Source organism: Hypomesus nipponensis, chromosome 3 (assembly GCF_054491055.1).
Source record: "Hypomesus nipponensis isolate SF chromosome 3, ASM5449105v1, whole genome shotgun sequence".
NCBI classification, from domain to species: Eukaryota; Metazoa; Chordata; class Actinopteri; order Osmeriformes; family Osmeridae; genus Hypomesus; species Hypomesus nipponensis.
The window spans coordinates 19,163,122-19,180,000 of NC_140363.1; the positions used below are offsets into that span (position 1 = coordinate 19,163,122).

The 16,879-nt window shown below is 47.5% G+C and overlaps 3 protein-coding genes across 3 annotated transcripts in view; 1 reads left to right on the forward strand and 2 right to left on the reverse strand.

The window, feature by feature from the left end:
* Positions 1–3,558: 3,558 nt before the first annotated feature.
* On the reverse strand, positions 3,559–6,556 carry bub1bb (BUB1 mitotic checkpoint serine/threonine kinase Bb). The gene is made up of 9 exons (XM_084683330.1): positions 6,405–6,556; positions 5,973–6,138; positions 5,810–5,869; positions 5,567–5,711; positions 5,266–5,462; positions 4,976–5,145; positions 4,660–4,853; positions 4,457–4,554; positions 3,559–4,222 (listed from the first exon to the last, which is right to left on the reverse strand). Exons 2-9 carry the CDS (start codon positions 6,110–6,112, stop codon positions 3,946–3,948), a joined length of 1,281 nt encoding a protein of 426 aa, XP_084539456.1. The 5' UTR covers positions 6,113–6,138; positions 6,405–6,556; the 3' UTR covers positions 3,559–3,945.
* A 766-nt stretch (positions 6,557–7,322) lies between these two features.
* On the forward strand, positions 7,323–11,174 carry zfyve19 (zinc finger, FYVE domain containing 19). The gene is made up of 11 exons (XM_084683331.1): positions 7,323–7,583; positions 7,666–7,787; positions 7,883–7,936; positions 8,029–8,192; positions 8,470–8,612; positions 8,726–8,831; positions 9,001–9,207; positions 9,563–9,639; positions 9,800–9,901; positions 9,992–10,143; positions 10,659–11,174. Exons 1-11 carry the CDS (start codon positions 7,530–7,532, stop codon positions 10,738–10,740), a joined length of 1,263 nt encoding a protein of 420 aa, XP_084539457.1. The 5' UTR covers positions 7,323–7,529; the 3' UTR covers positions 10,741–11,174.
* A 975-nt stretch (positions 11,175–12,149) lies between these two features.
* The window catches only part of ppp1r14d (protein phosphatase 1 regulatory inhibitor subunit 14D), a 5,946-nt gene continuing 1,216 nt past the window's right edge, over positions 12,150–16,879 (reverse strand). The window contains exons 2-4 of the mRNA XM_084683332.1: positions 13,000–13,080; positions 12,638–12,670; positions 12,150–12,536 (exon numbers count right to left, since the gene is read on the reverse strand). Of these exons, the coding sequence (XP_084539458.1) occupies positions 12,468–12,536; positions 12,638–12,670; positions 13,000–13,080 (183 nt within the window). The 3' untranslated portion in view covers positions 12,150–12,467. The remainder of the gene's footprint in view (positions 12,537–12,637; positions 12,671–12,999; positions 13,081–16,879) is intronic.

The window sequence follows — 16,879 nt, forward strand, 5'->3', positions numbered from 1 at the left end:
AGAGGGGGGCAGAACAAAGCTATTTCAGTAGGATGTGAGTCATGCTCAGTCCAAGTAGTAGCGTTTACTGTACCAGACTGTACCACTATTACTGTACCAGACTGTACCACTATAACTGTACCAGATTGTACCACCATTATTGTACCACTATTACTGTACCAGACTGTACCACTATTACTGTACCACTATTACTGTACCAGATTGTACCACCATTACTGTACCACTATTATTGTACCAGACTGCTCATTCTGTAAAGAGAGGAAAGAGCACAAACGTATCATGCTAAGATGGTTTTCCTTTATACTAATGCAAAGCAAACAAAAAAAAGAATTGCAGATTTATAGACTGCAAAACGAACATGCTTTGGGCAAAATCTAACGTGTGGTATTATCGACCAAACAGCTTTCATGTAAGCTCTATAAGAAGGATAACAACCCTACATGAAATCCACCAGAGGAGCCACAAGGCATGACACTGTTTTGACACATTTGCACAACAATGATACCGGTTTTACACCCTGGTTTACACCCTCCAGGGATCCCCTCTCCTCCCCTCCCCCCACCCCTCCCTCCACCCCACCACCTCTGTTGTGATGGTTGTTATTATGCATATTGATTGACCTGCCTCCTATGTCCCCCCTCCAGGCCCTGCCCTGTGTGCAGGGCAGAGGTCCCTGAGTCCTGAGTGCAGTCCTGGGTCCATCATATCAGCAGGGCTGCTGGTCACTCTGCACATCTAAAAGTGCCACGTCCCTCTGTTGCACATCACAGGCCAGCGTCAGTCCCCCAGAGCCGTGACCTACCTCCTCCTGCCCCCCAAGGGTCAGCCTGACAAGCAGGGGGAGTTAGGGGTCCTGGAGAAGGGGCTCTCCCATCATCAGGAAAGGCCCCCAGACGCTGGTAGTCCTGACAGGATCGTGTGCTTTGACTCGGAGCCCAGGCAGACCTCTATTGATCATCGTACTTCGATTCCACGCTTACAGGGAACCCTTCCAGTGAGGTATCTATTGAGACAGCGATTAAGATGCCTGTTGAAGCAGCAGAAGCTGCAGTGCCTTCTCCCTCTATGGTTCAGACAGGTCCGACACGCAGCATGAGGCTGCTACTGGTCCGACACGCAGCATGAGGCTGCTACTGGTCCGACACGCAGCATGAGGCTGCTACTGGTCCGACACGCAGCATGAGGCTGCTACTGGTCCGACACGCAGCATGAGGCTGCTACTGGTCCGACACGCAGCATGAGGCTGCTACTGGTCCGACACGCAGCATGAGGCTGCTACTGGTCCGACACGCAGCATGAGGCTGCTACTGGTCCGACACGCAGCATGAGGCTGCTACTGGTCCGACACGCAGCATGAGGCTGCTACTGGTCCGACACGCAGCATGAGGCTGCTACTGGTCCGACACGCAGCATGAGGCTGCTACTGGTCCGACACGCAGCATGAGGCTGCTACTGGTCCGACACGCAGCATGAGGCTGCTACTGGTCCGACACGCAGCATGAGGCTGCTACTGGTCCGACACGCAGCATGAGGCTGCTACTGGTCCGACACGCAGCATGAGGCTGCTACTGGTCCGACACGCAGCATGAGGCTGCTACTGGTCCGACACGCAGCATGAGGCTGCTACTGGTCCGACACGCAGCATGAGGCTGCTACTGGTCCGACACGCAGCATGAGGCTGCTACTGGTCCGACACGCAGCATGAGGCTGCTACTGGTCCGACACGCAGCATGAGGCTGCTACTGGTCCGACACGCAGCATGAGGCTGCTACTGGTCTGACACGCAGCATGAGGCTGCTACTGGTCCGACACGCAGCATGAGGCTGCTACTGGTCCGACACGCAGCATGAGGCTGCTACTGGTCCGACACGCAGCATGAGGCTGCTACTGGTCCGACACGCAGCATGAGGCTGCTACTGGTACTAATTGTGACACTGAGTCACAATTTAGATCAACTGGGGGGCAACGATCTGTAGTCTCCACAGACAAAGCCAGCATGAGCCTCCTCAGGAGGTTTACATTTAAATGAGCCCTTACTCCTCATAAAGACACAGCCATAATAGACTCCCATTTAAATACAAGCCATTGTGTTGCCTGTGATGATGCTGGGTGGAATTCAGACAAGCAGAGGATTGGTTTTTCAGTGATCTGTGGTTAAACTGACAGTTAAAAGCATCAGAAAATCCCCCGGTCGTCAGAACGCAAGTCAGATTAGAGACACTCCAACTACAAGGACTCACATTTATAGATAAAAAGTATTTTTTATCTAAAGAACAGATGTTATCTCTGACTGGGTCTGTATTGGACTACATCCCTGCTCTCCCTTCTCTACTGGACCAGTTTAGTTTGCCAGTAAGATGAACAGGAACTCAACAGCAGAAAACCTAAGACAAGTATTGGCCTAGATTAAGAATTTCCTGTTAACTGGTGCATGTAAATACAAGCAGACAATTAGGTTACGAGCACTGACTGTGAACGAATAGTGTGTTTGTCCATCAAAACAAGAAGACAAAAACCGTCCTCCAAGGGCCATCTGAAAGCTGTTAAGCACAGGTAGCATCGCGCCACAGCAGAGAACCAAGGAGATCCTGTCTCAAGAATCATCTGGCTCACTTCCTGGTAGCTGTCATGGAATTACATCTGAATACGTTCAGAGGGAACGGATACTACAGAGAAAACGATATGAAGCAGCTAGCTCCATGACTCCAACAGCCACGTGTGGCCATTGGGTAGATATTCTCTAAGAAACCATCTCATCTTCTGAGGACTCACCCGTTGAGGAGAACTGCAGTCTCACCCGGCCCGTGCTGTACTTGCAGTGTATGTTCAGATGAGTCTTCCTGTTGTCCGAGTGCCTGTTCATCCCAGTTCCTCAGTCTCCCTGGTTCCACAGCCTTCTCTGTCAGCAGTGCTGGTCTCACTGGGCTAAGCAGCGCTGCTCCCACATCCCAGAGGACCTGGATTACACTTGCTAATGAGTCAGGCACCTATCTGTCTCCCCCTCAGAGCTGGCTGTGGAGCACATCCCATCACAGTGGATCAGACCCCCCTCACTCCACCATGGCTCCTCAGGACTATTCCCAACGTTGGGATTATATCATAGATCACTGTCACCCTTTACCGAGGCAAAACATTGCCCTCTAGTGATACATTAAGCCACTTCGTTAGAATAATTGAGGTATTTTAGGGGCATCATGTATTTATGAATTGAGCCTCTCTTAGTGCTGCTTGTGTTGATGCCTGTGACAGCCCACCACTGTTCCCCCTGCACCTCCAGCAGGGTGGGGCACAGCAGTTTCACTCTGCCCCATTAGGTTTGAAGGACATTAAGATAAATATCAGACGAACACATGAACTGAGTGCTCCATTCACACACACTCCTGAGCGCCCCCTGCTGATGGTGTGATATACTGCACAGCACTCTTCACCCAGCATGGATAATGTATTTTGTTCAGAACATATACTACACATTTCACCACAGACAGGAGATCAATTAAACTTGTTTCTAACAATAGTCTGTTTTCAAACATACAGATATTCACAGCCAGGAAGACGTGGTAAAGTAAATGTGTTTTATTAAAAGCAAATCACCTACCAGCTAAACTTGAAATGAGCAATAAAGACATATTTCAGGAACATGAATAATCTACTCAACCATATTCATGCTACAAGCCTTTTCAACAACCATATATTTGAATTAAAACAAATCTCACAACAGGCATAGAACCTTTTCATGTAGTCCAATTGCTGTAGGATGCACCACAGGTTTCCCCAAGCACTATCCTGCACCAATACAGTTCATTCAGTTTGTAAAAACCTAAAAGCACAAACAACCATATAAAGATAACAGACAACTAAACACGTAACAATGATCCAAACCTACGGACTGCTAACCCTACTGAGCTGCTCTGAATTAGAGAGTCTGGATGGAGGTCTGGAGGCCGCTCAGCCCTCCCTCCCTGAGGGCTCTGCAGACGCTCTCTGCCTGTAACGCTCCGCCCGCAGCTCCTCGAAGCAGAACTCAGAGGCGCCGCTGAGCAGCAGCTCCTTGCAGTACATGCTCTGCTCCTGCGCCCCGCCCTGCGCCCCGCCCTGCGCCCCCCTGGACGCCTGCTGCTGCTGCTGGGAGTGCTCCTGCAGTCTCTTCAGGGGCGTCTCTTCACGGCACGGCTTCCGAGCAGACAACACAGAGTTCACCGCAGGGTTGATCTTACACGGAGTCCTGGGGGAGGCGGGGCAGAAAGGGGGAGATGAACACAGGGAACGTGAGGAGCACAAGACACACAGGACGGGCCTCCAGCTTAGGGGGGGATTTGGGGGGGGCCTTTAGTCACCCAGTTGTAAAAAAGGAATGTATTATTCATTTTATGATTCTCATTAAAAAGCTGCTGGCTTCAGGAGTTCAGGCCCTAATAAATGAATGAGGAGAAATGATGTCATCCTGGTAGCCACTCACATGGCTGGAGGGTGGTCTGACTCCTCAACAAACGGCTGGAAGTTGGGCTCGCTGGGAGGAGCTACGACGACGTGACCAAACCTGGACCTCTGTGGCATCTGCAGAGATCAGCCACACGTCAACACTCACCCCCTCTCAGGCTGTCAAGTCTGGTTCAGAACATTCTTCTGAACAACACCCCCCTAGCGTAGACAGTTCTGTACCTTAATGCTGCTCCATTTCTCTGGCCTCTGCTCGTTCTCCTTGGCCCTGGATGTGGGCGGAGCCTTCCACAACTCCAACCTTGGTTCTGCCGGCACAGCGCTGACTGCTCGGTTCTCATCAAACACCCTGAAGCGAGTGTTGGAGCCACTTCCGGCTGCAGCTTCTCCCTGCGACGGCAGCCCACTGGACTTACCTGTCAACAAACACAGAAGGATGGGTTCATCTGCTGCAATTAAACCCACTGCGATGGGTTCTGTGTTGGTGAATCACAGTGTCAGCTGAGACAGAGAGGATAAAATATTCAGGAGGGCTTACTGCTGAGAGCTGCACCCACTCTGTTGATGGGTGCGATAGCCTTCTTCTTGCCCCTGTGCTTGAGGTCGACCAGAGACATTCTCTCCTGCTCCTTCACTCTGGCAGCATCCTCCTCATCCTCCTCCAACATGCCCGTCATCACCTGCCTGGAAACACGGGCCTGCAGACCTCTGTGGATCACAACGCAACCAACAAACAGTCTAACTGGAAGATTTCATCATTTCAGCTAAAGAATACATCAAGAGTCAAAGAGAAGGTTGTGTTGCGGCTGCTGTGTCACAGTTACTCACTTGTGAAACTGCTTCAGTTTCTCCAGAGGTTCAGCATGACACCTAAAGCCCTCCTGGTAGACTGTGTCTGCCTTGCGGTAGTTAGCCTGTTTCTCATACTCCTCTGACCAGGCAATGTAAAAAGACGCCTGCATTGTCCCAATCCCCTGGGCTTGCATGTACCTGTAGACATCCAAAGGCTCTGGACAGTTCTCCGCCTATGACAGACACAAGTATGACGGACTCGATTGGTGAATAAAACCAGCTCTTTTTTGGTGGGACTATGTCAAACAAACTAAGAAATACTAAATGTAACACTTACAAATTTAATCCACAAGTCAATATATCGGACATCGTTGTGATATTTATTTTCCTTGGTAAAGCGCATCACCGCTCGCTCCAACAGCACGCTAAGGTTACTTTCCTTTCCCCCCTGAGGAAAGGTCTGCTCGGTCCATTTAACATAACTGTCCAGGATAGAATAAGTTTAAAAGAAGGAAAACACAAGTCAATACATTTATTTCCTGAATAATGTCAGCAGTGTAATGTTAGTTAATTTTGTTACCGATCCCAAACATCAAGCGGGTCGTCCCCATCATATATTCGCAGTTCAGACTCAAATGCCCTGCGGAGATAGGAAAAGAACATTAGTATTTGTTACAAAACAAGTTTGTCAAGATTTTTCTCTGGGCCAGTTGCCCATCAAATCTTAATCTGCATGTCCGTACTGTTTGTGTTGGTTAGTGGCCGAGCTAAAGCCGTCCTGGAGACTGAGTGCCTGGTTTAAAGCAGCAATAGCTCGACCCCCTTTCAGAGGCTGGATATTCTCTTTGCACAACTCCCAGTCTGCGTCTCCTCCTTCGGCCATCTTTGGTGCTTATGATAGGAGCGACGCTGTTCGGTTGTAATAAAGATAGCTACATTTAATCATGGACAAAAATGAAATTCACAGTGTTGTTTGAGAAGAGACCGCTAGCTGTCTACTGATAATAGTCAGCAATGAAACAAGCAATTGAAACCATATGTGTAGTTTACTGCCAACCAGCTAGCTAGGCATTTTAGCTTTAGCATAAGACGCTAACGTATGTCCTGTCTGGAAGAATGTTTAGAAATATTGATATGACTTTCGGTAGTCGAGTTATCCGAGTAAAGACTCTTACCCAATGAACGAAAATATATTGCACAAATTGTCAAATTAAAATAATTAGCGTTTTCGAAAGGAACAAGTTGTATTGTCTGCTGTGTCTTATGTTGCTGGTCTCTGTATTTTGAACAGGAGCGGTGTGACGTTCGAAACAGATGATTGGACGGTGACACTGGCTTGCAGGCGTTCCTGATTGTGCTGCGTTCATCAACACAATTTCAATGCGAGACACGTTGCTAAACATCAAATGTTCTTTCTTTAGCAAACCAGACAGAAATAACAAACACAATAAAATACGATGATAAATAATGAGACACGTTGTTTAACTATGACGACTCTATGGAAAGAAGGAAGTAGTATGGAAGCAAATCAGTGCCATAATGTTTAGAATTTTAAAAGGCATTGAATACTTAGCATTGAAATTGAAACAAGACCGAATTCTCATCTGAATATATTTCAATGTAAAATGAAATTCAGGCTGCTCAAATTCTAGCAATTCTTTTAAAATCGAAATAAATTCGAGCTTAAAAAATTCAAGCCCCAAAAAATTGGAGCCAAATTTTTTTGAGTCTATCGAATTTGATTAGAAAAATTTAGAGCAGAAAAAATTCGAGCCCCAAAAATACGAGCCTATCAGATTCGAGCCGAAAAATGTCGACCTTCAAAAATTCCGAATTGATCGAATTTGACAGGGTTGAATTTTTATGGTTGAATTTTTTAAGATCTAATTTTTGGGCTCGTATTTGAGCAACCTGAATTTTATTTTACATTGAAATATATTCAGATGAGAATTCAGTGTTGTTTGAATTTCAATATTAAGTATTCGATGCCTTTTAAAATTCAAAACATTATGGCACTGATTTGCTTCCATAAAGTAGTGACAGAGGCTCTTTGGTTGCAAAACGCTGCAAAACGTTGACGATGCTGAATGATACCCTACGTTTAACGTTCTCACTGAAAATCAACTTCCTGACACACTTCCTGGTTAACTTACAGATGAATTTAGCAACATCATAGAGAAGTCAATTTATAAAATACTTGGCTTAATGGATACACAATTTTCATCGACCAAGTGACATAAAACAGTGGCATTGAAACAAGATTAGCAAGCCTCTTTACAGTCGTTTATTCATGCTGCGAGATGAACAACCGTTGTTATTGTTGTGCCTCAAAATTTTCACTTTTCAAGAAAGAGGTTTGTTTGAATTGTCAACATTTAACATCTGAAATTATGGCGGCATGTTATGATCATATATTGTATTTTTTCCCCTCTCTAGTTGGGTTGTAAAAGTTGCGGTCGTTCTTTTTGCTCTGGATGTCTTACTTACAACGCAGTGGTGCCTCGATATGGCAACACTCAGCAGAAGGTCTGCAAACAATGTCACGGAAACCTCACAAGGTGGAGTGAATACGAAGTGCTGCAGTACTTTACAATGCACTATGATATTGATAGCTAGAATTCTGGCTTTCTTTTAACTGTTTCCTTCTTTATAGTAGCGAGAAACAAAACGACGCTGCAAAATGGTCCCCACCTGAAAATTACAAAAAGTGAGTAGGCCTGTAAGCCCAGCTGCAGACAGTAGCGTGTCAGTATATTGTCAGGAGATCTCAACAACCCTTGTCTCATGGTTGACTATCAGACGGATTGCTGCTCTGGAGGCTAAACGAGGTCAGCCAGGGAATGGAAACAGCGGGAAAGCCAAAGCTGGCCCAGCCGTCACTCCTACACCAACCAGAGGCTTGAGTAAAGAGGACCGGGCTGTCGCTGAGAGGCTGCAGAGACTGAAGGAGGACACTAAACCAAGTACGCTCTGTCTAGACCAGCCTCTCAACCCCTCTCAACTCTCAAAATATGTATATATACTGTTGGTAAATGATTAATGAAATTCTTACTAATTTAAAAAGTAGTTTTTCCTTTTAATTCATCATGAACGAAATGCCAATAAACACCTGGTTCAAAAGAACGTGTCTTGAAACAACATGGCCGGCAGGGTTGCCCGGACGACCGGGATTGAGAGAGGCTGGTCTGGTACAGCTGTCGTCTTGGTCGTCATGTTTTCCCCTGTCCATCTCCTGACCAGAATCCATCCCATCAGAGAAGGAGATAGAGTCCCGCCTAGCCGCCCTGAAGGCCCCCAGTCAGCCGGTTTCCTCTGTAGGGGAGATGGAGGAGCGCCTGGCTGCCCTGCAGGGCAGGCCTCTCTCCTCTCAAGCTCCTCCCCCTGTGAGCTCCCATACGCAGTAAAACCACAGATGCTAACTCATAGACCCTGGTAGCAACCTTACATTCAACTGTTCATTCATGCATATATCTTTATGACCACTTCCTGTGTGTAGGTACATAAGCCACCAGATAACCGGACCCAGACACAACAGGCCAATGATCTGATAACACAAATGTCAGAAGAAGTCGCCATAGACAACAATCAGCCGAATCGTGATGGTAAAGACTCTAGACTTCCCTCGTTTAAAAGTGTTGTGTTGTTATGTCAAACACCGCTGCTCAATCCATATCAATCCCTTCAAACAGACACAGACTGAACTTTGACCTGAAGCCATGTTCTTTTCTCACACACACAAACCGTTTTGTGTCCGCTCTGTTCCGGGGTTAGACTGCCCTCTGAACGACCTGAACAAGCGAGAGGGACTGGAGGAGAACCTGGATGAGGGCCGGCACGAGGCCAGGAGGCTGGAGGCTGAGGGGAACCGCCTGCTGGCCGAGGCTGTGGATGAGCTGAGGCAGGACCGGGCCTCCCAGGAACATGTCCTGCAGATGGCCAAGAGACTGGCTCAGCTGAGGGGACAGGACCCTGACAAAGGTAGCTGAAACCCTGGGAGAAAATCAGTCAGTACCGGTGGTTTGTCTGCAGTTGGTGAGAGCTGAGAGGCTTCATGTTGTTTGACAAATGTTGCTTGACAATGTAGTTTTATAGGATTATTACATGGTCCTGTGTTGCTATGCACATTTGTCTGTCATCCCAACTAAAATGTGCAGTCTTGATAAGCACACAAAATAGTTGCAAAAGGACGCAAAGAGCTTGTTTCAGAATATAAAAAGTGAACAGCCTTTTCATATAAGTGTGAACGCCGCAATGCAGCCACATCTGCGTACTTGTTAGGTGGCGATGTGTCAGCCCTGTTCTTGTCATGTCCTCTCACTATACTGCTGTCTAGTCACCCTGGAGGACTTCCAGCAGCCAGACAGCGAGGAGGAGTCCGACGAGGAGGCCATGGCCAGGATAATGAAACAGGTCTGGGAGTGTTCACCCACTCAACATGCCAATCAGACGCATTACCTGGGATCACCACCAGGAGCCGCTGTTTCTCCATTTGATTAAACCAAGGTGAAAGCTCCCTGTTGAGAGAGCCGTGTTGATGTTTCTGAGCGTGCTGTCATCATGTTTACTGCAGCTCACTGAGGAGGCGGCTCTGGACGAGGCCAGTGGGTACAACATTCCTCCAGAGCACAGCGGCCCGAGGAACACCGAAAAGAAGGCTGCTAGCAAGACACCGGTAACACAAACACACAAACATAAAAGCTTTTGTTGTTTGTGTTGGTCTTGAGGTTGCATCTGCTGAATGAACATGTATGTTTCGTTCCAGGCCGCAGGTCCGAGCCCCCAGACCAGGCCCTCACTCGTGGCTCGTCAGGACTCTGATGACGAGGAGCTTCCCTGGTGCTGCATCTGCAACGAGGACGCCTCGCTCCGCTGTCACACCTGCGACGGAGACTTGTACTGCAACCGCTGCTTCAGGTACACCTGCTGCTAGCTGTGCTGCTGCTCGCCGTGCTGCTGCTCGCCGTGCTGCTGCTTGCTGTGCTGCTGCTAGCTGTGCTAAAGGTACACCTGCTGCTAGCTGTGCTGCTGCTAGCCGTGCTGCTGCTAGCTGTGCTGCTGCTAGCTCTGCTGCTGTTAGCTCTGTTGCTGTTAGCTGTGCTACAGGTACACCTGCTGCTAGCTCTGCTGCTGTTAGCTCTGCTGCTGTTATCTGTGCTACAGGTACATCTGCTGCTAGCTATGCTACAGGTACAGCACTGCTAACACTGTTAACACACAACTGAAGTACTGTTGTGTTCTGCAGAGTGTGAATCCCTGGAATGCAGACACCTCCCAGTGTATTAGCTCAAATGTTCTGGTTCCATCCTACTTTACCCTAAAGCCATGACTTAGATCAATATAATAGCAGCCTCTGCCACACTGCTGAATGTCAGGGCTGTGTTTGAAGGATCCTTTAGGGTTCATTACATTTCCTCTCCATCTCCTCCCAGGGAGGGCCATGATAAATACGACAGGAAGGAGCATCGCACGGCCAGCTACACGCCTCCTCGGAAGACGAAGAACAGGACGTGAGGTTGCAGGCCTGGGGAGGCCCAGAGTGACAGAGTCTGGGTCTGTAGCTGGGCACTGTACAACCCTTCTGGCTCACAGCACATCGTTCTAAATTCAACCTATTGTTCAGAGCCGGTGCGGAGCTGTAATCATGTTGCTACGTTAGCATAATGCCAAGTGGAGTTGCGGATCAGGGATGCAGAATAAGGCTGTATCTCTGTAATGTACCCTAGATTCATCTAATGCTGTAACAACAGTTATTTATTTTAAACTGTCGGGCACTTGTCAGATTTGTCCTGTCAATAAGTAATCGCTCAAATTAATCTTTGTTTGCCAATTTTAATATGTGACGTAACTCTGGTTTACTCACATAACATGTTAAATATTGTATTTTAACAATACTCTAATCTTAGGGATTTTATTGGAATTCTTCTAAATAAAGTCTGGTAGCTGGACTGCTTTAGTTGTTGTATCTGAGTGGAACACTACTGATTTGATCTTTGTAAACTGCCTAAGATTGTCTACATTTAACAGCCTCTCTCTTTCTCTCTCACCCCCCATCCCTGCCTACCTCTCTCTCTCACACACTCACACACACAGTTTGTCGTGTGAGATGATGTGCATCCCAGACACTGTCAGCATGTCACTGGAGGCCCACAGAGGAGCCTGTATAGAGGGCTTACAGAGAGCTTTGTTTTCTTTTGGCAGCAGGGCCTCTGTTGTAATGTGTGTTTGGCTGAGACACAACCTCACTGCAGCCCTACATCTAGTGTGTGATGTGTTCTAGATCTCTGATGACGTGTACCAACAAGCTGAGATTTCAAATCACGAATGTGAATCTGGATTTTTCAGGCTATCCGACAAACCCATTGCTGGCACAGAAATGGCACAATAATCATTAAACAAGGCTCGTCTTTATTAATATCGGTAAAAGTGCGCAAAGGACATATGACCTTAGTTTTAAATGGTTGTGTTACGACCCAAATAATATTCTGTGGTCTAGGGAACAGGGAATTTTTATTTATTTATTCGAAGTGAACCATCCGCCAAACGTCCCTCCTAGTATGATGTAGAGATCAGAGAGCAGTTTCATCAGCGTAAATAACTGTTGTGCTAGCTGAGGAGGCTGAGCCGTAATGAGGCTATCCTCCAGGGGTTTAGTCCATTAAGGCCCAGATGGTTGTTATTACCTTGTGTTTGCCAACTCTGGGCATGCTGTGATCACACAGGAAATGGACGGGGATAATGGATGCGCTTGGAACCGGCCGCTCCCGGCTTTGTTGTGTGCTTTCATGTGCAGAGATGGGAGCACTCAAGTTGATTTTACTGGAAGGTTAAAAAATAAGAATTTTTATGAATTCTGCGTAACCTTTACGGTTACCTCCTCTTTGAAAATATGTTTTATTTTAAGATACAACACTGTTATCTGAACAAAAATATTATGTACACAAACAGGCAACCAAAAATGTACAGTCTTGCACAAAAACATTCCATGTGAGTAAGAGACAACTTGAAATTATAGCACTGGTGCATTGTATGTATACTTGTGTCTGAAGGAGTCAAGAAGTTAAAACTGTCCATAAATAAGTCATAAAAAACGCTAATCACTAACAACCACTCTGGTAATGGACCCCTGTCTGCAGGGAGAGGGTCCTGTCGCACAGACATCCTGACCACCAGCTAACGGCCAACACTGTAGGATCTTCACATTGTCTACATTCTTGATTTGACCTCGATTTATTTGATCGTTATTTCTTCAAGGGGCCAGACATTTTCCGAAGGCCCTTCATCCTATAAAGCAGCCCGTTGATGAAGTCCTGAGGGGGAGGAAGAAAACACTTGAAAGAACCTTTCTCAAAAACAGAAATTCCAGCGTAAAATCACATACATGAAAACACCTGATGTCACAGAAACTCACCTCCTTTGGCTTGCCACACCCAAGCAATAACTCCTGTAAAATACCAAGAAACACACATGTTTGAGTAACAGGAGTGGACATTGCTCTCTTGCCTCCGACATAGTGTAAAGACAACAGCTTGGGTCAAACACTGCAGAAATCCCTTGTCCTGTACAATCGGACAAGCCGTAATGTCGATCACTGGGTTTCTCCTCTCATGTTGACATTCAATACGCATGAACTATGTTTGTATACATGCTGTCAGTTGCAAGATGTTTGGGGTTTTGATACGGCGGTCAGGGTGAAGGGTACGGCTGTGCCGCCCTACCACACAGCCGAGGTTTGGTGTTCTTGTGTCTCCCATGACAACCGGCTGTACTCACGTGCAGTCTGGCTCTCTGCTCCTTGTCAGGCAGCTCCAGAAGCTCATCTATGTCAATCTCTAGCTCTGGTATCTCTTCCTCCTGGAGAGCGAGAGAGAGAGAGAGAGAGAGAGAGGGAGGGAGAGAGGGAGAGAGAGAGAGAGAGAGAGAGAGAGAGAGAGAGGGAGGGAGAGAGGGAGAGAGAGAGAGAGAGAGAGGGAGGGAGAGAGAGAGAGAGAGAGAGAGAGAGAGAGAGAGGGAGAGAGAGAGAGAGGGAGAGAGAAAGGGAGATCATCTATTGAGAGGCAGGTGGTCTAAAACAATAAGAGCTGTCCCTCGCTAATCCCTGAACATTCTCAGGGACACTGGAACCTTGTTTGTTTACCACACAACAGTAGCAAGCAAGGCTCTCTGCCTTGCCCAATTGCTGTTTTCCATTTACTGAGGCCCCCTGTCCCACCCAGGGAACTTAACAGGGTTGCCCACTGACACAAAACAATGAAACAGACCAGACTTGCCACACCAGCAGAGATCGCACAACAAAAACAATACTTATAGTGTGACCAAAAATACAAGTTAGAGACATTGTGTTTTCCCTGTCAGCCGTCAAGCTTTGGCATTCATGATGACGGGGATGCTGCTCACTGACGTTAGGCAGTATACAGTTAAGTAGGGTTTAGGGCATGCAGGAAGACTGAGAGCAGGAGAATAGCCTGGCGCCATCTGATTTCATGGGTGATTAACCTAGCTGCTATTCTGTTCTGTCATCCGGGAAGCTGAGATTCCCTTCAATCGGAATGATCATTTAATTGAATCACACATCACAGCTCAAAAGTGTATTCCACTGAGAGGTCAAATGATTTTTGAGGTAGAAGAGGAGCTCATTTATAACTTAGCTCTGCCAAAGAAATCTCATCAGCTCTTCAAACTGTTAACACTGAATCCCCCAGAGGGCTGGCTGCAACACATGCACAACCCTGAGATGTAACTGATCACCTGACAACTGTAAAGAAAGATTAGATGATGATACAGCACAATGACTCATCTTAAACAAATACATTGACAAACCCAGTCTGTTCAGATCTGGCCCATGTTTCCATGTAGGAGAGCATTTGCAGAAGGAAATCAGGATGGCTACTCAAGGCCATGGAACAGTGAGCAGTACAATATCTGGAGTCAGCAGGAGAACTTTCACGACTTGACAAGTGGGGCCCTTCAACATGAGTATTTTCCAGTCTGGGAGTTTCAATGGCTGCCCTGGTGAACACAGGTAGGTTTCTGGATGAGAAGAGAGCAAATCTATGAAGGAGATGCTGAGTAGTGTAGGAGATTTACGGCTCTTCAGGAGCAGGGCTGTGCTGGGCTGCTGGTGGTGTGTGTCTCTTCAGGAGCAGGGCTGTGCCGGGCTGCTGGTGGTGTGTGTCTCTTCAGGAGCAGGGCTGTGCCGGGCTGCTGGTGGTGTGTGTCTCTTCAGGAGCAGGGCTGTGCCGGGCTGCTGGTGGTGTGTGTCTCTTCAGGAGCAGGGCTGTGCCGGGCTGCTGGTGGTGTGTGTCTCTTCAGGAGCAGGGCTGTGCCGGCCAGAGACCCAGCGATGCAGGGATCCTTCTTCTGCCTGATCTCAAGCTGTTACCAGCAAGACTCAGCACCAGAAAGTGCAAGAAGAAAGAATGTCAGGGAACAGCACTTTAAACGCAGGAGATTCTTGTTCATGCGTAAGTGGATGTTCATCAGCACTTAATGATTTTGTGTTTTTTAGTTTGTTTGTTTTTACTGTGAAGAGAAATTCTATCATGATCCTGAGCTGAAAATGAACTTTTGAAGTTAGGAGAAAGAGAACAACAGTATCCAGGAATAAGAGCCGACAGCTCCTTTGTGCCATGGGATTTTGTCAGGATGTGATGATATGAATATTTGACAGTTTGAAGACCATGCAAACAGCATAAAAGTACATTGCTTTAAAATAGAACAGTTAGTTAGACTTTGTGTATCATTAGTATACTGGAGTCAGCAGTGCTTACACTGAGCTGCAGGAAACATAAAAACCATAAACTGTTGTTGTCTTAGATGTGTAACTAGGTTACCCAGACCAGACTAGGTTTGCATTCAGAAGGATGACTCGGCAGGTACAAGTGTCCTATTCTGGGAGTTCTGCTTTGTCACTCTTGATTTTATTTAGTTTTTATTCATGAGCTGTAGACCAATCAGAACAGGATTGGCTGTCGTGTCAGGATGACTTATCAAGCTATCAGCTCGTTAAGTATAATTACGGTAATGCTTGGGCTTTATTACATTCAATAAAAGCTTACATGGTTACGTGATTATTACTTTGAGGAATGTCCACCCTTGTCTTCATTGTGTTTGTAAACAAACATGCTACTTAATGTTTTCCTCACAAAGGTGAAGTCGGTGACATCCAGGAGCAGGCGAGGTGACGCCCAGTGCCACTGTACAGCCCGCTGGCGTGTGGACGAATTAGAGACGTGGCTGAATAATGCAGCCAGCTCCACCAGGGGACTGACTGTAAAATGCTTCCACGCTGACGAGGCTGGCTGGCCACACAGCAGCCTTCCCCGCAGCACTTGAGCTGACGCACGTGGACGAAACAAGGCCTCCATGATCCCAACAGGGTTAGGTGTCCACCTGCACAGCCAAACCTCACATGAACTCGATTCTGTCGAGTCATCACTTGAATCCGACGGGAAATTTGAATCGTTAATATAATTTTTTTGTTAATGTGGTGTTAAGGTAAGTGATGTTACGGTAATGAGGTAAAAATGTGTGGGGCACCATCATCACCACATAAAGGATTATTCTAGTGTTACACGTGCTCCGGCTATCTGTTATCATCTCATTAATCATGCAGGGATCCCATTCTACAGTAATAAAGAGCCTTTCCCATGAGGGGTTCCCCCTCCAACCCTGGTCCAAACAGCCCTGCACATCTCCCTGAGCCTTCCGCACAGCCTCTGCCCCCTCTCTCAGGACAGCACAGATAATGTTAGATAACATCAGTCAAAGATTCATTTGTGTGGGAAAAAGCGGATGTTTCAGGTTGTAAAAGGTGGAAGATAATTTCTGTGCCCCTTCCTGTCAGACGGGAGGAGGCTGGATGTTAAAGCTGTACTGCAACCCCCCTGCTCCCTAGAGCTCTGCAATTAAGGCCTCGTTCTGCACCACCCCCTCTGCGATATATCTGCATGTATTGCCAGATGGAGGAAGGAGCAGGCGGTTGATAGGATGAGGCACAGGAGGAAGCCATGCTTTGTGGAGTTTATATTTAGGAAACAGGGAAGCTGCAGTGTTTAAACCCTGGACACGGATCTGGAAGCACACAGATGTTTCTTAAACGTGTCGAATCCCCTGCATGTATCTCACGTTGGCTTCCTGGTAGGCACACTGGGAGAAGCCTCAGCTGATTGGAGGAGCTGGCTGTCAATCACTGACTCGTCTTAGTGGAGGGAACGCGATCCTGTTGAACCTGATGCCCTGCCGGCTTCAGTCTCCCTGCCCTCTGGTGACCATCCTCGGAGGCCGGCTTACAGATTGGTGTCACTGGCCATTGCCATCTCTTCACCTGGACTTCAACACTATGTTTCCCAGAACCACTTTCCTCCAGGCTCTGCTGTCACTGGGAAGCACACGCTCCACATTTACACCACGACATCCCTCTCATGCCATGCCCTCTACTGCCCAGTGGCATCCTGAGACCATATGGAGGGGCTGTCTTGGCAGAGCAGGATATGATGGAGGGCAGCGACCATCTGGGACGCTCTGCCTAAGCCCCTCCGGATGATGTTCCTCACTAAATGAGAAACCTCATCCGCCGCCCTCCCCCTCACAGCATCCAAGCGGGGCTGCGTCGCTTGCTGTCATCCGACCCACATCCGACCCACATCCATCA